At 43.7% G+C, this 21,383-nt stretch overlaps 1 protein-coding gene across 2 annotated transcripts in view; it reads right to left on the bottom strand.

Moving 5' to 3' along the window:
- Window positions 1-2,478: 2,478 nt before the first annotated feature.
- PARVA (parvin alpha) overlaps window positions 2,479-21,383 on the bottom strand; it is a 184,890-nt gene continuing 165,985 nt past the window's right edge. Inside the window, exon 13 of one of the 2 annotated variants that reach the window (XM_049890408.1) lies at window positions 2,479-12,744. In XM_049890408.1, the coding sequence (XP_049746365.1) occupies window positions 12,668-12,744 (77 nt within the window). In that variant the 3' untranslated portion in view covers window positions 2,479-12,667. The remainder of the gene's footprint in view (window positions 12,745-21,383) is intronic. The other variant, XM_049890407.1, reaches the window with a different exon arrangement.

The following is a 21,383-nucleotide window of genomic DNA, read 5'->3' as shown; positions in this document are numbered from 1 at the left end:
CAATCTGAAGGGAAAGAGTGCTGGGTTGATTAGCAATGTCTGCCATAGGTGTGTGAGTTGTATAGTAAACAGGCTGCTATTTGCCAATCCTGGTCTAATGCTTGTAGGAATAGTAAGAGCAACAAGAACTTATATGTGTCATAGAACTTTTGAGTTCACAGAACATAACAGCCACAATTTTATTTGGTCCTCTTGCCAAGCACTGGGCTATAAAATGGTTCTCCTTGGGCTGGGATGGTGACTAACCCCAGTTGGAGCATGGCTTGAAGGTAGGCCTGTTGAGGGCAAGGTAGGAAGGAGACATCTTCTGAGCCTGACAAATAAAATCAAACCCAGTGTTCAACAGTGTGACAAAACATCCTTACATCCTTACTAAAGAAAAAGGCTCAGAGAGGTAAAGTGACTTGACCAATACCACACAGCTTATGTGTGCCAGGGCTTGAGTCCAGGTCTTTTGCTTCTAAAAAGTTTTGGTAGGGGATGGGTTACATATGATACAATCAAAGAAGATCTGATCCCAGAGAATAAGAAATTTTGAAGAAGCCCTGGTGGCACTTTGCTGCTAACCAAAAGGTCAGTGGTTCGAACCCACCAGCTGTTCCATGGGAGAACGATGTGGCAGTCTGTTTCCATAAAGATTATAGTCTTGGGAACCCCATGAGGCAGTTCTACTCTGTCCTATAGGGTTACTATGAGCCAGAATCAACTTAATGGCAGTGAGTTTGGTTTTGGGTTAGCAGGGATTTGGGCGGTGCAGATAGTTAACACACTTAGCTGCTAACTGAAAGGTTGGCAGTTTGATTCCACCCAGAGGCACCTTGGAAGAAAGGCCTGGTGATCTACTTCCAAAAAATCTGCCACTGAAAACTCTATAAAGCACAGTTCTACTCAAACACACATCAATGGGTCCCCATGAGCTGGAATCGACTCAATGACAACTGGTAACTAGTAGTAGGGATTGAGGTTGGGGAGAGCCAAGACAGAGCAGAAGCATGGAGGAGATGCTGCCCAGTTCCATGGGGGTTCTGAATTGGGGGGTAAGAGAAAAGTAGCAGGGCTTGGAAGTCACTAGAGTGTAAGCACATGAGAGAGTTTTGGTCACTATTTTGGTCACTGTGGCACTCTCCCAGGCCTAACACAGTGCCTGGCACCATAGGTAACGTTTGAATATTTCTTGAAAAAATGAAGACTAAACGAAAGAGTAATAATCTTATCAGTTCACAGCCTGGTTGTTTCAGGAATTCCATTTGAAAACAAGGCAAAGGAGAACAGCTGCTGGCAGGAAACAACAGTACTCTAGCAAACAGAAAGTTCTCTCTGGGTGCAAATGGTCAGTGGTTGGTCAGACAGGCTGGAACCTGGTTCTTCTGAGGAAGAAGTACTGCATGCAAGTGGTTAGAACATGAGCTCTGGAGCCAGGCTGCCTGGGCTCAAAGCCCAGCTGTCACTTCCCCGGCATATGACCTGTATGCAAGTCACTAAATCTCTCTGGGCTTTCATTTTTCCACCTGTAAAATGGGAATGATATCAGTACCTACCTCATACAGTTGGTGAATATTATTTGTATACAGTGCCCACAGTAATTTCTCAACAAGCACTGTTAGTATTTGTGAGGGGCGTGAGGTCATCTGAGCTGTGCTCTAAGAAAGTTAAGCAGGGAACATGTGCAGGATGGATTAGTCCAAAAAGAAACTAATTAGGAGACTGCTGCAATATCCAGGCATGAGAGGGTGAGGCCTGAATTACAGCAATACTTGGGGGCCTAGAGAGGAGAGGATCAATGCAAAACAGGTGGTTTGTGAAAAACAATCAACAGAACTGACTGGATGTGTCAGAGGGGGAGGTCAGTGGGAGGGAGCAGAAAATTCAGAACTACCCTGTGGGTTTGAAAGTGAAGGTGTCTGAGAAGAAAGTGGCACCTCTGGAAGAGACAAGAGATGTTTGAAGGAGGAGCAGGTTTGGGGTATGCCAAGTGGAACTTGGGGTAGGCTATTTAAGAGGAGGTACTAAAAAAAAATTTTTTTTTTTTTTTTTTTTTTACTCTAAAGCTGGGCATACCCCAATGGACCTGGGTGAGATGTTGGGGCTGGAGGCAGAGAGGGCTACACAGTAATGGAAGCCAGGGAGAGACAATTGGGAGAGAAGTTTGGAGGACACCCCCAGGGAGCATTCATATTTAGCAGCTGGGGAGAAGAAAATACCACACCTAGAAGCACACAGAGCCATGCCCAAGAATGAGAGAGAAGCATAAGAATGTACAGTCTCTGAAACCTTGGCAGCTGAGTTCTGGAAGGAGGAGATGGCTGCAAGGCTAGATGTTGCAGAGAGCCAAGGAAAGGGGGATTAGGGCCAGCCCATGGGATTCAGTGCTGACCACTCAGAGAGCAATTTCAGCTTTTGGAAAAGTAGAGCTAGATTTAAGAAGTTTAGAAAAGAAAAGGAAAGGAAGAAAATGGAATTGACATGGATCTATAGATATTGAGGCAATTGTCTCAAGGAAGAAATGAAACTGGGCTGAAGATGGAACTGCAGCAAGAGTTGGCCCAAGTGCAAGTATTTTTTCATCCTAGAAATCTGGGTATGTTTGGAGTGAAAGGCAAAGATGCTGGAGGAGAAGGGACGTTTAAGTTCACAGGACAAGGGAGCTTGTCCTGGAGGAGGCAGGTGAGGAAGAGGCACCTTGGAATAGAGGCAGGAAGAGTTGAAGGGAGGCCACGACAACAGCCTGAGATGTTGAGATGCTGCGGAAAAGACATGAAGCAAACAGCTTTGATTTTCTTAGCGAAGGAAGAGGTGAAGACTTATGGAGGGAGAAAGCGAGAGGAGGGGTGTACCGTCACCTAGCGCCACTGTAACACAAATACCACAAGTGGGTGGCTTTAAAGAACAGAAATTTATTTTCTCATAGTTTAGAAGTTTTGGCCATGTTGTTTGCTTTCTCGTCGGTAGCCCCGGGCATTCCTTGGTTCCTCAGCATTCTTTGGCACAATTGTAGACGATCCTCACATGGTGTCTGTCCTCCTTTGTGTGTGTGTCTCTATGTCTATTCTGGTCTTTTTATAACTCAGGTTTAGGACCTGCCCTATACTGGTATGATCTCATTAACATAACAGAGAAAAACCCTATTTCTAAACAGGGTCACATTCATCAGTACAAGGGCCAGGAATTCAACAGATTTTTAGGGGACATAATTCATTCCATAACAAGGGGCACGGAGAGATAAAGGCAGTCTATGCTAGGTGAGGGAGGACTCTCAGAAGCAGGGAGCACCCAGTGGCAATTGAAGGATGACTAAGTAGTTGGCCAACGCTTGTCCATTCTATGATTTCTCCAGCAATTCTGTGCTAGAGAACAGCAGCAGAGAAGCCTAACAGTGGGTGGGTTTGAAGAACCAAGGGAACTTTGAGTGTTAGGACGGAATCAAAAGGACTGGCAGTGGACCTCAGGCTGGTCTTTGGGTCCTTAATGGCTATCTGGAATCTGTGGGGTCAAGGCAGTGATTTTGCAGCTGTCATCAATAAGCGAGACTTTAGAAAAATGACCCTAAATCTCCATTTGACTTTAGAGTGAGTTGTGTGGCTTTTGTAGCAGCAAACCTACACGGAACACGAAGTTGCTTACTTTGGACACAGACGCCCACAAAGATTACATGGCAGGTGGGGCTAGGGTATTTTCTGGGAGAATTGAACAAGAGGTCCTCAAAAGTATCCGGTGCCATCTCATCATGCCACTGAATTATTTCAAGTATCTGGATCTGTGACCCCTATTAGGATGGAAGAACCATTTGGGAAGGGATCCTGCACTCTCAGGCCTGTTTTGTGCATAGAATGGTGCCGAACACAGACCACGTATTCCACATACATTCCCTGACTTAAATCATTATGGCTGTTTGGGACCTGGCCCTGGGAGTTGATTAGAATTCTTCTAGTCTCATGGTGTTTGGAGTCCCACCTCATCAATGCCAGGGCAGACCCATGGTGCCATGTGTGAGAACATTTCATATGGGGATTGGAATCATCACGAAAAGAACAAAAGATAAAGCTCTTTAGCTCATTAACAAGTCACACTGAAGGTACATGGGTCAAAAAGTCATTTAATTCATAAATGAAGATGAGTGAATGGGTGAATTGTAATAAAGTAAAACAATCTGGCAGATCTACTTGATTATAGCTGTTGATGGCAAGATTGGACTCTCAAAGGCAATTATAGACTTGGTCACGGGTCTGGACAACACACAATTCCAATGCAAGATAGGAGGCCAATATGAGAATTAGCTGGGAGAACTAAGGATGGAGAAACTACGGGCTCAGACATGGCACTGAGAATGGAACCACTGCCTAGGTGCACTGCATCAACCAGAGAGCTCAGAATGCAGAAGAGTTGACAGGTCCATAGACTCCAGTAACCTAGTGTAAGGGCTTGTCACCAGTCATCTTACTGACCATTATTTTAAGTCAAATGTCCTTAGCTCAGTGAGTTTATTTCCCCAATATCACTGCTGTTGTTAGCTGCCATTTTGTTGGCCCCCAACTCATGGTGACCCACTAACTAAAAGGAACAAAACATTGCCTGGTCATGGGCCATCCCCATGGTTGGTTACAGATAGGACCGTTGTGATCCATAGGGTTTTCACTGGCTGATTTTTGGAAGCAGATCAGCAGGCCTTTCTTCCTAGTCCATCTTAGCCTGGAAGCTCCACTGAAACCTGTTGAGCATCACAGCAACACACAAGCCCTGATGACCAGATGAGTGGTAGCTGCACATGAGGTGAGCTGTCTGGGAATCAAATCCAGATCTTTGGCATGGAAGGTGAGAATTCTATCACTGAACCACCACTGCCTCTCCAATATCATTACTAAAAAAAAAAAAAGTAGTTACCTCTGAAGCTTGAGTGAGAAAAGGCTTCCAGGAGCTGCTTTTCAGAAACAGTGACAAATGTTTGCAAAGGGCAGGAACTATGTTCCTAGAAGGGGAGTGAGGCCATTGTCAGGGTTTACAGGAAGACACATAACAGCCAGAAAGTTGTATGAGTTCAACCCTGGCTCCCTTAGAGAGCAAACGTGAAACAGATTAAATATTTATCTATTGTTCTGTCCACCTCAATAAAGCATCACACTCTTTAAATCGGTTGCCTTAATAATGTTTGTGTGTCTTGGAATGTTGCCCTGGGCTAACAAATCGCATCCGAAGACGTGAAAACATGAAAATCGATAAAAAGAAATGAAAAGTGTGTTTCACTGATAAAACATCATTTATCTTAATCATTGGGGCTTCTCAGAATTTCCTAAGTGCCCTTTTAAATGCCAGTATCAAAGTCAGTACCCATATGTGTGCAGAAGCCCAGGGGAGTTGAGGCAAGAATATAGATTGCTCGAGGCACAGAAGCCTGCTTGGAGAGAATTGTTCTGGGGCAGGAATCTGCTGCTTTCCAACCCAGAAACTTCCAAATGGGGATTCTCAAGGATATTTCTGGTATTTCAAAAACTCCCAATGGAAGTGATAGATCTTGCTGTGAAAGAGGTTTCACAAGACTAACTCTGGAGCATAAGTGACTCTCTTTTGGTAGGCTTCATATCAATGTAGTAGGCATTATAACAATCAGAATTCATGCTGTTTAGTATCAATTTGGAAAATGAAATTATTCTACCTCCAAGAAGCCTACCTTGCCCTGCCCCCAGGTTGGATGACAGCACACCTTCCTCCCTCATTGAATCCACATGGGGATAAAACAGGAGGAGCCCATGTTGGTGAGAAGGTTGGAAGCAATGGTCCTATGGATCAACTTTACGCCTTGGTTGTCCTCTCCTTTCCTTTCTTTCAATATGCAGCCAAATCTAATCTGTCCAGTTCCCTTAGCTCTTCTCAGAGGAGAAAAATATGGAGAGGTTGGGAGCTGGCTGGGAGCTCCTACACTCTCAGTAGTCTTCGGGGAGGTGGAGTATTAGGACCACCCAGCAGGCACCGTCATTGAATAGTAGACCCAAGGCTTCCAGAGCATGTTTGAGACCAGAATGATCTCCTCTTATGGTCTCCTTTGCGCTCTAGCCAGGACAATGGTATGAACAGGAGAAGGGAGGTCCCAGACCATCGTGCTGCTGACATAGCTTTCACACAGTTGCCAGAAGGTTTTTAGAAATATAAATTGCTTCAATCTCTTCTTAGGATAAAATCCACAATCCTCTGATCTGACACCCTCTCTCCCCCCTTACCCTTTGAACTCTAGTCATCTTTGCTTTCTTCCACTTCCTTGAGGAAACGTAGTCTTTTCCTGTCCCAGGATCCTCACCCTTGTTGTTGTTCCCTTGAATGGCAAGCTCTTCACTTGAGTGACTTGATGACTCATGTTACTTTATAGTGTCACTTTACCAGAGACTTCTCTTGACCTCAAGCTCTAAAAACAGAACTCTTTCATAGTTTTTTGCACTTGTCTTCCATAGCAGTTACCACAATTTGTAAATATTATTTTTCACGAGTCTCCCCCATTAGACTATAAACTCCACAAAGTGACTCTTACGAATGAACACACAGCACCTAACATATTGTAAGCACTCAACACACACTTGTTGAAGATAATGGCTAAATAGTTAAATGAATGGATAAGTTCCACAGAGCACCCGTCCTCTGAATTTCTCGCTGGGCAAATACGTCAAACACATTCGGGACGTGCTGTATTCTCTGTCTCCCTTATTGTTGTTATTAGTTGCCACGGAGTTAGCCACTGACTCATGGTGATCCCATGCACAACAGAATGAAATGCTGCCCAGTCCCACGCCATCCCCACGATCAGTTGCAGATCAGAACTTTGTCTCCCTTTAGGGATTCATAATTCATTAGTGTTGGAGACTCTGAGAAGGCTTCCAATTAGAAGACAAAAACAAAGCCTAAGAAAGCTAGTTTAATTTTCTTTAGCCTCATGTCCCCCAAACTTAATTGAATGTGACTTTTTCCCCTCTACCTAACATCCAGCACAATGCACTTTAAGAGATGCTTTACAGTGGCTTCCAACTAAGGAAGCCTGAAATTCTCAAGACTGTCAAGCTTGGTTTGGGGGCTGCTCATCTGGCACTGATCACCCTCGAGGTTGCATTGCTGCCATCATGAATACATGAACACATATGTACACATTCACATCTGCAACTTTCACTGTAGCAAAGAAGAGGGATGAGCAAATACTGGAGCTAGCCTGGGTTTATATTTTTAAGGAAAAAAAAAAACAGTAGAAAGTTGATGTTTGCAGAGTTACCTTCCCAGTTACAACTGGGAGCAACTCAGAAGGTTCATGACTCACGCTAACTTGTCTTTTGTTGAGACTTGAATCTGCAAGCACTGGGAAGCTGCTCTATGGAGGTAGGGCCCTTAGCCAGTGAGTGAGCCCAGCCACTACCAGGATTCACATCTTAGTGCAGTTCTTTTGTTCTCAGCATACAAAGGAATTCTCTGGAATCTTCTAATAGACCTAAGTGAATTTGATGGGAGAAATTGCATTCAACATTAGAATTAGTTAAGGTTTAAAGACCTAGCCCCTCTTATATACCCAGGATATACTATACAGGTAGGGCTCTTGAGATGGGGCTGTATAAAAGGCAGCGGATCTCAATTTTCTTTCATCAGCCCCCACTAGTTGTTGTTGTTGTCAGGTGCCGTCAAGTCGGTTCTGACCCACAGTGACCCTATGCACAACAGAACGAAACACTGCCCAGTCCTGCGCCGTCCCTACAATTGGTTGCAGATCGGACTGCTGTGATCCATAGGGTTTTTGCTGGCTGATTTTTGAAAGTAAATTGCCAAGCCTTTCTTCTTAATCTGTCTTAGTCTGAAATCTCTGCTGAAACCTGTTCAGCATCACAGCGACACGCAAGCCTTTGCTGACAGATAAGTAGTGGCGACACACGAGGTGCATCGGCTGAGAATTGAACCCAGGTCCCCTGCATGGAAGGCAAGAATCCTACCACAGAACGACCAATGTCCCCAGCCCCCACACTTAGGCAAGGCAAAAACTGCTTGACCTACCAACTCCACTTAGTTTCGTTTTCCAGTGGAAAAATAAATTAGTGATAATTTGGGGGAGAGTGGCTTATGTATACATTTCCTTTAGCACTGGAGTGTGGATGGTTCACATTTGAACCACAATGTATACATGTCTTAGACTCTAGTTATTGGAAAATTACAGCCCCAGAATTCTTGTTGATGCAAAAAAAGCTTCAGTATACTCTGCAGGGTCAGCCAAGCAACCCACAACAAAATAAACTGATAATGATAAAGTTAACAGTAATTCATAATGAAAAAGTACCGATAACTGCAATTGAAAACCACTACCAACTCAAGACGACACCGATGATGGGCTGATAACAAAGAATCCTTCTCCTAGATTTCAGAAATGTCAATTCTGTCCATGCACATGTGAAATAGGAGCTTTTAAATATAGTAGACAAACAATGAATGGCAGCTGGACCTCATAGCAAAATACTGTATTTAGTAACCGCTCCGAGGGAGGCAGATGTGGCAGTCTGCTTCCGTAAAGATTACAGCCTTGGAAGCCCTATGGGGCAATTCTACTCTGTCCTATAGCATTGCTATGAGTTGGAATCGACTTGACAGCAACAAGTTTTTTTTTTAATACTTTCTCAGATTACAAATTAGTAGCCTTAGTAATACGAAAAAATGAAAGTTTAATCAAACAGCACTCAACTCACCATGATAATCAAAGGCAGGACTTTTTTTTTTTTTAATTCAGTTCAGGGCACATGAGAACGTCTCTGGTAACACACCTGCCCCTGCCCCTCTAAACGTCTCAGTCTCTACTTTTGAAATCACTATTGAGGCTGCATTAGCTCCTTCTGGTAGGGGTTTCATTTTGTCATTCCCTAGCCCAGATAGACAGGACATATACATTTGGATTTACAACGTGTTCACATTCTCATTTTAAAACATGAAAGGATTAAAAAAAAATGGTGTCGTTAGGTGCCATTGAGTTGATTTCGACTCTGACCCCATGTGACAGAGTAGAACTGCTCCATAGGGTTTCCTAGGCTGTAATCTTTATGGAAGCAGATCGCCATGTCTTTCTCCCACAGAGCTGCTGGGTGGGTTTGAACTGCCAACCCTTTGGTTAGCAGCCGAGCACTTGACTATCATGCCACCAAGGGGCTCCTTTTCTATAACACCCAATATAAAACAATCTCCAAGATATAATGGTAAGTGAAAAATGCCATGTGCATGACAGTATGTATAATATGCTATTTATGTAAGAAAAAACAATGAAGAGATATACATACATATATAACATATATATTATATATGTTCATTTTATATGCCTAAAGTATTTCTGGAGGTGTACATAAGAAACTGATCAAAATAGTTACATCTGAGGAGGGGTACTGGTTACTCGGGGGAGAAATTTAGGTTTTTTCACTAGGTACCTGTAACAGTTAAGACTGTGTCAACTTGGTTGGGCCGTGATTCTCAGTGCTTTCTCACTTCTGTTGAGATTTGGTATGTGATCACCCCCATGATGGGATCTGCTATGAGTAGCCAATCAGTTGAAAGGGAGTTTCCTTTGGGGTGCGGGCTGCATCCAAACATAAGGGACATTCTGGCTTTTGCCTGCTCTGGATCCTGCAGCTGGCTCCTGTCTGAACTCTGGTTCTTGGGACTTGAGCTAGCAGCTTACCTGTGGTCTTGCCTGCCAATCTTGGTATTTGTCGATCTTCACAGCTTGTGAACAAGAGCCCTGCTCTCCAACCTGCTGATCTTGGGATCTCCAGCCCCTGTGGCTATGTGACTCAGGACAAGTCTCTATCCTGATTCAAGGACTTGGGACGTTCCAGCCTCTACAACTGCGTGAACCATTTCCTTGATATAAACCTCTCTCTCGATATATTTATATGCTTTACTGGTTTTGCATCTCTAGAGAACCTAGCTTAAGACAGTACCCACTTGTGTTTTTTGAATTTTGCACCATTTACTCATTACCTATTAAATATATCAATCCCTTTAAATTTAAAAAGAAAAATTACCCAGTAAGCCTGTGGAGCCTTGATTTTTGTCTTGATTTCTTTTTTTAAAGAGCTGAAGGTTAAGATTAGTTTACTTGTTGCTCTGATGCCTTTTGTTCCCTTCAAAAACACTAGCTGTTTATTAAGTAGGAGATCCCAAAATTTAAAAGAAAACCTCTGAATGAGACAACAGGGTTATAAAGCCAGGCCTAGGCCCAGGCCCTGGGGTTCTGGACTGAGGCAAAGACCTCAGCTCTGAAACAGAATTGCTGATAAATTAGGCCTCTTACTGAAAAACTCTGAATGTTCCAATATGCTTTCATATCGTATATATGTAAATATACAAAAGGAGGTGCTCTTAATAAGGGCCTGTGTACATTTGCAGCTTGGAAAAAAAAAAAAAGACAAAAAAGGAGACAAAATTCTTCTAGCAAAGCATGTTTAAATGAATGCATTTCTCTTATTTCATACTGCTTTAGTATTGCTCAAGGAGACAAAGCAATTATTAATCTTGATTTGCTATTAGGAATTTAAAAGAGAGCAAATGGAAATACTATGCTGCTTAGTGTTTCATTAAGAAAAACATAATATTCACTAATTATGTAAATAAAGAATTGTGTTCTTTTACATAAACAGACACAAGAGAATAGACTGCCTTTACATTTTCAATGCTCATTATGGCAACTGAGTAACAATTCTCTCTTAGCACAAAATATCCAAAGAAATGTGTAGTTTAAGTTTTACGGGCTCTGAGTTACTGCAGATAGACTGTAAGAATGATGAGAGAGCTGAATGGAATGTTTTGGACAATGCCAGAGGCCTAACTTTGGCTGGTGTAGATAGAGATCACAATGAATTCCTCAAATGCAAACTAGAGACGGGCTTTGTGCAATGGGTCTAAAGTGGTGACAAGGCAGGCACAGGCCTCCAGCGGAAAACAGATGGAAGACGGTCCACAGGCTGATATCTATCTGGTATATTTATGAAAATTCTATAATGAAGATATAATGTCAACTCTTGTGTGTCGTTGAGTTAATGACGACTCATGGTGACCCCATGTGTTACGGAGTAGAACTGCTCCACAGGGTTTTCTTGGTTGTAATCTTTATGGAAGCAGACTGCCAGAACTTTCTCCCATGGTGTCACTGGGTGGCTTCTAACAGCCAACCTTTCGGTTACCAGCCGAGAGCAACCCATTTGCAGCACCCAGAGACCTTTAGCACGAGTGATTATTTATTCCAAGGCCTTGGTCAATTTAAGGGTACAAATTATAATCACCACAAACCCCATCTGTCTGTCTCTGAGAGTGACCCCTTATATGTTATGTGTGTAAATACTTCCCCACACTTCCTGTCCCCCTAACTACCCTCTTCAACCCCTTTCCTATGCCTATAGGACCCAGTAGCCTGGGATAACCACAGCCCTACATTTCAAAGTTGGGTTCATGAAGAGGAGATACAAGTAACCACAACCCCTCGAGTAACCCATGCAAGGAAGCTGCTTGACTTTGGTCTAAATGACTTACATTTTTCCTTGCCTGAATTAGCCGGTAATTGCATGTGGGCAGACTTAGCCAGAAATGGTCTAAATGATCAATTAGAAGGCAAAAAGGAGTTCCTTTCTTTAAAGTTCAAGGGTCCCTGCTGAAGAGCCCTACTTCCCAAGTGATGCTCACATGGGCCTGTGCCCAGCTCTCTGCCTGCCTGAATAGACTGTACATTTGCCTAACGATAATGAATTGAGTACTTATTTTGTAGGAAAATATAGGGCATTTCCATTACATGCAATCAAGCAAAAAGGTTGCAAAATGTACCACTCCATTAATTCTAAACAGAATCCTTCCCAAATGTCACCCTGAAATCAGAATATGGGTTATTACAAATCTGAAGGAATTAAGAGTAATTTTCATTTGCACAAAGGATTTGAGGGACATGACTCCTGCCACACACATACTATTAATAGGGTTAAATTAGATTTGCCAATTTCAGCGTGAATCACTAAGCCCTGGTCTTGCCTGCCCCGGTGGTGAGATCCGTGGGCTTGCATCTTCTCTGAGGACTCACACGCATGCGCGCACACACGCACACACACATACACACACACTTTACACAAAACTTTACAATGCACCAAGCATGGGAAGTAACTGGCTACTTTTTAACAAACATGTTGTTCAAAGAGGAAAAGCAAATCTAAGCTTCTGGTAAGTTACTGAACCTCTCTGAGCCTCAGGTTCCTCGTCTGTAAAAGGGGCCTATAACACCCACTTCAATGGCAGTCATGAGGAGTAAGTGAGCTAGACCACATCAGAGCAACTAGTGTGGTGCCCAGCACACAGTTATACCCATTAAATGGTAACTATTCTCTGGCATCTCTCTTTTGCCAAAGCTAGCTCTCAAACCATACTGAAGGAAATATGGACCTGGCACTAGGAAGGGAACAACCTTCCCAAGCCACTGCTGGGTCAGTCCCCAGGCTCTGGGAGGTCTGGCCAGCCCACTGAGTTATTGATCATTTCCTTCCTAATTTCAATTCCCAGTATCACTGGGTTGTAGGTGGACTTGTGGGAGTGCACACAATAGGAAACAGGAATAAGCAGGTTAAGATGGTTTGGAGGACAGTCCAGTCTGCCCGCAGCAAGAACTTCTGGGCAGTGGGGAGCCCAGGGCGGCCCCTCACTCCACATTCCGGTACTTGGTGAAGAGGTTGTACAGCACTCGCAGTGTGGACTTCAGGTCACAGTTGACAATGTCTGCACAGGAAACAAAACCCACACATTGCTTCAGTGGGCCAAAGTTGGCAGCCGTTGTCTCCTTCATCCACCACCCACCCTCGTGCGTCCAGCATAGTCCTGGGTGGCTGCTGCGCTCACCCACAGCCCATCATCCTGTGCTCCTGAGGAACGCCCTGATCTGCTGGGAGAGAAGAGTATTGCTTCTTAGGTATAGAGGGGCAGGGCGCTGTTGAAGGATGGGCAGAGCATGTAGTGAGAATTCAAAGCAGGGGGCCGCGAGCAGCAGAGATGGTGGGCACAGGGCCTCGCTCTCACCAAAATAAAGCAGATGTCAGAGCGTACAAGCTTTACCCTAGAAGTAGCATCTCCAGGTAAGTGGGGCACTGGCCCTGACCCTCTCACCCCAAGTCTCACCTGTTCTTGGGGGCCCCCTCTCTCTTCCTCCAGCCTCCACCACAGAGCTTGCCATGAGAGACAGAAAGGAGAGAGCCTTAGGCTACGGAAGGAGGGTGGTGAGTTAGGACCCAAGGTGCCTCTCCTCCAGAGAAGGGAGGGCCCCTAGAGGGCATAGGGCCCCACTTGGCAGAGAAGGGGGCCTGGTGGGGTGAGGAGTACTGAGTGAATATGTGTTACTGGAGGACAGACAGATTCAAATTAAGAACAGAGCAATGAAGATGGGTTTGAATTTCTGAATGTAGGCTGGGGAGCTGAACTTTATTCTCACGGGAGTTCCACCAGGGGCTCCTGAGCCTTTATACAACCATTTCCTCTGTCCTTTCCTTCCTTGTATCCATCCATCCGTCCGACTGTCCATCCATCCATCCATCATCCACCCATTTACTGATCACCTTCTTCTCTGGCTACTCCTCTAACCACTGCTGGTTCCTTTGCTCTCTCCTTCCCCCGAAAAGGCCCCGTCTTTTCTTATTCCTCTACACTCTCTCCCTTGGACAGCCTTCCTTTGAAAAACTGGAGTAAACAGACAAGTTAAAAAAAAACAACTCACTACTATTTAGGAATGCATTACTTAGGTAATAAAATTATAAGGCAAAAGGCTTATGACTATAGAAGTTGGAATAGTAGTTATCTTTAGGAAGAGGGAGAGGGTTATGTTCAAAATTAGCATGGGGAAGAGGGTCACTCAAAGGAGCCCTGGTGGTGCTGGTGATGCAGTGGTTAAGTGCTCACCTTCTAACTGAAAGGTTGGCAGTTAGAACCCACTAGCCACTCTGCAGGAGAAAGATGTGGCAGTTTGCCTACATAAAGATTTACAGACTTGGAAACCCTACGGGGAAGTTCTAATCTGTCCTATAGAGTTGCTACAAGTTGGAATAGACTCAATGGCAATAGATTTTGGAGTTTATAGGGTCATTATTAGTTGGAGTTGACTCAATAGCACACAACAACAACAAAGTTGGAAGGAACTCTGGGGTGCTGGGTACTGGTTGTATACACGGTGGTTCACTTTAAATTATTTCACTAACCTGAATACTTACATGTTATAAACCTTTCTGCCTCCACCTTGGTCTGTCTGAGCTGTCTTGTTTGGCTCTAGTGCCTGGCACAGTACCTGCTATGCATTTACCCACAAAAGATATTGATAGATAAATGAATGGATGGCTGCCAAGTATCCTGGGAGCTTAGGAAGAGAATTCTGGTAAGAGGGGGTGGCCAATAGTACCACGTGCTCTCAAGACAGTAAGGAGGTTAGGGCTGAAAAGAGGTCCCATGAGACATGGCTTTAGCAGGTGGCTTGGATGGAGGTAAAGTGTTGAAAACAGAATGGGCTGAGAAGAAGCAGAGGCAGTGGGCATGGGTTTCAAAGGAAGAATGTGGGGGTCTGATGAAGGACAGATATGGATGGAGGCAGGAAGAGTTTTTTCTCTTTTAAAGGTGGGTGAGTTCTGAGGTTGCTAGACAAGAACATTGAATATGGGAGAATGCCTCAAACTCACCACTTAATTTCATTTCAATGCCCCCTTTTTTGTTTCGTTTTTTAAACAGTTTTATTGAGATAAATAATCTTTTTTATACAATTCATCCATTTAAAGGATACAATGGTTTTTAGTATATTCATAGATATGTACAACTATCACCATAGTTAATTTTAGAACATTTTCATGGCCTCAAAAAGAAACCTTGTACTCTTGGTTAACATGCTCAGCTGCTCACCAAAAGGTCAGATGTGTGAGCCCACCCAGAGGCTACTTGGAAGAAAGGCCTGGTGACCTACTTCTGAAAAATCAGCCACTGAAAACCCTGTGGAGCACAGTTCTACTGACATACATGGGATGCCATGAGTTGGAATCGATTTGACAGTAACTGGTGGCACCCTTTAGCTATCACTGATCTATACCCCCATTTCCCTCCCAACCCCAGCCTTAAGTACCCACTAATCTATGTTCTCTATAGATTTCCCTCTTCTAGACTAAGGTTGGAAGCCTATATCTACTTCAGCTGTGATTCTGGTAAAGTCATTTAACTTCTCTACATCGGTTTATTCATTGGTAAAAGTGGGCAATACTTTTATGAAAAATACCTAGAATACATTAAGCACTCAAATGATAGTTTCCTTCCCACTGTCACATCTTTGCCTGTTAGCAGAGTTGCTATGTACGGCCGTACAATTTGTGCATTACACAACTCCAGAGGGCCCCATTCATATAGACTGTGCCCTGCTCCCTGAGAAATCCGAGTGACTTCTTTCTATGGGCCATCACAGCCAGCTGGGCCCATGAAGAGGGGCAGACTGCTTCAGACATATTGCATATCATCTGTTCTTATCAAGAAAGCCAGTGGCCGCCCAGGTTGTCCCAGGCAGGCCAGTAGGCAGGTGAGGGACTGGGCTATCTCAGGAACGGGGCTGCAGATTCCTGGGAATAAATAAACAGAGCCTCTTTAAAGCCATTAGCAACTCTGTACTGCTCTGGTCCCTTCTGCGCGCTGGCCCAGGGCCTCTCTCTGGGAGCAGATGTGAGGGCTATGAGACTCTGGGTTAGAGACAACCAAAGCAGAGGCTGTCTGTCTAGCCGAGGCCAAGGAAGAGATAAATCAGACCCAGGCTCTGTGGAGAAAATAGCTTCTAGTCAGGGGTAAACCAAACCAAGCCTGTTGCTGTTGAGTTGATTCCGACTCACAGGGACCCTATAGTACAGAGCAGAACTGCCCCACAGGGTTCCAAAGAGCAGCTGGTGGATTCCAACTGCTGACCTCTTGGTTAGCAGCCCAGCTCTTAACCACCAGTGCTCCATGGACAGGGCTAAGGGCTCAAGTTTTCCTCCTCTCACCCAGGGGCATTAGAGGACCATCCAAAATATGCTAACGGTTCTCTAAATGACGCAAAGTCAAAGGAAGGAGGGCAAACCTCTAAACAGCAGAAAACCAATGTTCACACAGAGGGACATATCCCTGGGTGGCCATGTCCTCCATGGACCCACTTGTGACATCTCAGTCTTCCTCATCACAGTCTGATACAGTCTCCCCAAGGACCTTTCTTTGAAGCATTACACTGGGGTCCCTGACCAAGTGGGGAGGACACCTGGTGACTCAGTGCCACCAGCTGGTGAAGGCTGGAATAAGTTCAGTTGCAACAAGCTTGCACTACCAGGGTTGAGCCTGGTCCCAAGTGGTCCATTGTGTCTCAGCCTCCAGCCTCCCTCCCCATTGGGTCTATCCCATCCTCAGTCTTGGCCTCACCTCCCCGTCTGCCCCCTATTCGCCCCTGGGACAGGATCCATGGTTGGGAGATGGGTCACTCTGATAGTGGCCAACCATCCCATCTGGCTCATTTTCTTCATCTGTAAAAAAACCCCGTTGCTGTTGAGTTGATTCCAACACATAGTAACCCTAAAGGACAGGGCAGAACTGCCCTACAGGCTTCCAAGGAGTGAAACTGCCTACCTTTTGGTTAGGGGCCTAAGCTCTTAACCGCTGTGCCACCAAGGGCTCCATTTTCTTCACAAATTACATATAACAAATCTCCAGAAAAGTGCATGTAACATATATGTACAGTTTTAAATACTTTGGAAGAGAACCCCCACGTAACACCGCCCAGGTAAAAAACATCAACACCCGAGAAGCCCCTGCTGCCCCTACCACTCATTCCATTCCGGATCCCAACCCTCTCACCCAAAGATAACCACTATCTTGACTTTTACGGTGATGACTTCCTCATTTTTCTTCATAGCTCTACCATTAACACATTTATCCATTTACCCTTAAACAGCAGATTTTAGTTTTGCCTGTTTTTATACTTTATATAAATGGAGTCATGCTACATGTACTCTTTTGTGATTTGCTTTTTTTTTACTCAAAATTATGTTTATAAGATCCATAAATGTTGCTGCATGTAGCTGTGCACTTTTAAACAGTTTTATTGTAGATGTATAATACACCTTTTTTATCGACTATCTTGTTATCTGACATTTCACATTGAAGATAATCATAAAAAATCCACTATCCAAATATTTTGCACATTAATATACATCTGGCAGTAACAAATGCTGACGTGTGAGGTGAAAGTAACGGTGGCTTTGATAGTTAACTTGGTTGGGCCATGATTCTCAGTGGTTTGGCTATTATATAATGATGTGATTTCATAGTTACATAATGAGGTACTTTGGCAGTTAGGTAATGATGTAATCTGGAAGCTATGTAATGATGTAGTCATCCTCCATTTTGTGATCTAACATGGTCATCCTCCATTTTGTGATCTGACGTGGTCAGTTTGTATTTTCAAACAACACTGATTTTGCATAACAACCTGGTCTTTGGAATTTAACCATGTCAATAAGTGAGGAAAGGGTATAATTTTTCAAGTATAATTCTTCAGTTTTTCAAGGATAAAGGCTTCTCAATTTGTTATCTACCTCTGGTAGATTTTTTCATGCTCTGAAATGGTTTTTTTTTTTTTTAAGACTAAAAAATTTTTTTATTGTGCTTTACGTGAAAGTTTACAATGCAAATTAGTTTCTCATTCAAAAACTTACAGATTGTTTCGTGACACAGATTGCAATCTCCGCAAAGTGTTAGCACTGTCCGCCTTTCCTTTTACACACCCAGATCCCCGTGTCCACTTGTCTAGTTTTTCTGTCCCTTCCTGTCTTCTCGTCTTTGCTTTTGGGCAGGTGTTGCCAGTTAGGTCTCCTATAGTTGATTGAACTAAGAAGCACATTCCTCATCTGTGTTACTGTTTGTTTTATTGGTCTATCTAATCTTTGGGTGAAAGGTGAACCATAGGAGTGGCTTCAGTTCTGAGTTAGATAGGCGACATAGTCTTGGGGGTTCCTCCAGTTTCTGTCAGAACAATAAGCCTGGTCTTTTTTTTAGAATTTGAATTTTGTTCTAAATTTTTCTCCTGCTCTGTCTGGGATCCTCTATTGTGATCTCTGTCAGAGAGGTCAGTGGTGGTAGCCAGGCACCGTCTAGCTCTTCTGGTCTCAGGCTGGTTCATGTGGTTCTATTAGTCCTTTGGAATAATATTTTCCTTGTGTCTTTGGTTTTCTTCATTATCCTCTGCTCCAGACAGGATGGGACTAATAGATGTATTTTAGAGGGCTGCTTGCAAGCTTTTAGACCCCAGACACTACTCACCAAAGTAGGATGTAGAACATCTTCTTTATGAAGTATGTTATGTCAATTGACCTAGCTGTTCCCTGAGACCATGCTCCCTATCCCTCAGCCCAAGTAACTTGGTCCCTCAAGGTGTTTGGATGTGTCTGGGAAGCTTCATGACTTTGCCTTGGTCAAGTTGTGCTGAATTTCCCTATATTGTGTGTTGTCTTTGAAATGGTTGTTTTGGATAACTTTTTTCTAGTTTTATACTTTTTTGCAGAGACTAATAATTGACCTCTTCACACTGTGATAACTACAAGTTCCTCCTCTGATTTCTCGATTCATTCTTTTTTATTGTGTGTGTTGTAAATAATCCACTGTATGATTATTTAGCTGTTCTACTGGGGATATACATTCCAGGTTAGGCTATCACAGATGTTCTTGTAATTGTCTCCTGTTATGTGGGCATGCATACTTAGGTGTAGAATTGCTGGGTCATAGGCTGTATTAGTTTCCTATCTCTGCTGTAATAAAGTTGGTGGCTTGAAACAACACAAATTTATTATCTTACAGCTCTGAAGGTCAAAAGTCTGACACGGGTCTCACTGGGCTAAAATCAAGGTGTTGGCGGGGCTGTGTTCCTTCTGGAGGCTCTAGGAGAGAATCCATTTCCTTGCCTTTTCTACTTCTAAAGGCTGCTCACATTCCCTGGCTCGTGGTTGGTTCCCTTCCATCTTCTAGGCCAGCAATGGCCAGGCGACTCTTTCTCACGCTACATCACTCTGACCTTGACTCTTCTGCCCCCCACTTTCATGTAAAGGACCCTTGTAATTACATTGGGCCCACCTGGATAATCCAGGATAATCTCCCCATCTCAAAGTCATTAATTTCAATCACATATGCAAAGTCCTTTTTGTCATATAAAGTAACATATTCACAGGTTCCAGCGATTAGGACACGGACATCTTTGGGGGTTCATTATTCTGCCTACCACATAGGCTATTACAGGTCTTCAACTGTATTAGGTAAGGACAAAATGTCTTCTAAAATGGCTGTATCAAGTTACACTCACACCAGCAATTTCCGTTGCTCCACATCCTTGCTAACACTTTGTATTATTGGAATGTTGTATTTTTGCTCCTGTCTGGTTCTACACACTATCTCCTAGGAGAATGGGAATGGGGAGTTGAACCATTTCCCGTACTACCAGTCACTGACCAAGTCCTTCCCAAATTAATTGATCATCTGGAACTAAGCTGCCATCACCTGCCTGTTTTTCAGGGTTGATTGCAGTAGGCAGGCGGCACCTACTAGACTCCTTACATTTTCGATATTCCATCAGCCTGTTGGCTGTTCAATGGATTCAATCCTGCCTGGTACTAGATTCTTTTGAGCCCCACCCTGCCTGTTATGTTAGTGTCTTAATGAAATTTGATGATGATTCTGCTTGAATGGTGACAACAAGATAAACCAAAAAACCAAACCCATTGCCATTGTCGATTCTGACTCAGAGCGACCCTATAGGGCAGAGTAGAACTGCCCCACACAGTTTCCAAGGATGTAAATCTTTACAGAAGCAGACTGCTACATCTTTCTCCTGCAGAGCGGCTGGTGGGTTCCAACCACTGACCTCTTGTTTAGCAGCTGGGTGCTTAATCACTGGGCTACCAGGGCTCTGATAACAGGATAAACGTGTATATTTGAAGACATGTGGTGTCCTAAATAAAAAAGCCACCAATTTCAAGCCAATAAATCACCTGCACCATTGGTCATGAACTTGAACTTGGCTTACTCTACTTAGGGTACTAGGAAGTTATGAGGCATGGGCAGGAAGTATCCTTTGAGATGCCAACCGAAAGCTTCCCAGGAGGTTTCAAAGTACAACAGAGCTTTAAGAGTCAAACAGCAGAGAATGCATTTTCTTGACTTTAAGAACATATTACCATGAAAAATGCCTTCACCACAGCCAATTTCATTTTGAAACACACTCAAAGAATTGCCCACATTGGCGCCTGTCATAAACTTTGCAGCATTTACTATTGAATCTCACTTTTCAGGTAGAAGCACAGAAACCAGAAGGAGTGATGGGGTACACCTCTCAAAAAGTACAATTTCACAAAATACAATTTCAATTCTCCTTCGTGCACTGGAAATTTTCCGCATGGGCATGATGCCCAGTATAACAACAAATAAAACCCATGTGTTTTTCCATTCACATTGGTCAGGAAGTTTCACATTAAGCAGCTCAATAATTGTACAAGAAATGTCATCTATATGCTGAAACATCCCTATAGATTGATATTGGGAAAATCGTCTGTCCTGAGGGAAATGCATGCCTGAAAACTAAAGTATCAGAAGAAATATAATCGGTACCCAGGAAGTTTCACACTCAGCAGCTCAACAGAATGGAAGCAGAAATATTGGCCAGAACTCTTCCACTGTGTCTGTCAGGCCCAGAAGGTCAGGATGTTCACCATCAGGTCACAGAATGCCGAGTCCATTTCTGATGGCATCAGGATGGTTAGTGTGGCCTCAGCCAGGGAGAACGCCCCAAGTGGATACCAGCTTCACTACCCTTCCTCAGAGGAAGCCAGGGGCTTAGAACAAGGTGGCAATAAATGAGAATGAGGGATTGGTCTTTGTTGGCTACAGATAATAATTATAGAGGTCTGGAGTGAGTCATGAGGCAGAGACCCAACCAATTTCTTCATAAGCCAACCCTTTCCTCTGGTTTTTCTGCTTTCCCCTCTAGTTTTCTAAACAAAGGCATTTCCACAGATTCTGTCCTTAAACCTCTTCCCTTCTTTACAAGCTTTGCTGCTGTTCCATCCTCTCCTGGTATGTCAGATGTTATCATTAAGTAGAAGATTTCCAATTATATAACCATATTCCCGACTCTTCCCTGAACTGCAGTTCTGCTCGGTCAATGCCTAGGTACCCACTTCGTTGTTCCCCAAAATGACATTTTCACGTTCCCTCTCAAGCTTGTTTTTCCTGCTGGGTCCCCAAATGATGCAAATGGTGCCTCACATCTAAACATCTGTCCTTTACACTGCCTTCCAAATGATCTTTCTGGAAGAGAGCTCTGATCACATCACTTATCT

The sequence above is a fragment of the Elephas maximus genome, chromosome 7 (assembly GCF_024166365.1).
Source record: "Elephas maximus indicus isolate mEleMax1 chromosome 7, mEleMax1 primary haplotype, whole genome shotgun sequence".
Classification (NCBI taxonomy): Eukaryota; Metazoa; Chordata; class Mammalia; order Proboscidea; family Elephantidae; genus Elephas; species Elephas maximus.
Note: the sequence above shows the minus strand (reverse complement) of the source record. Positions and strands in the feature narration are given on the sequence as shown.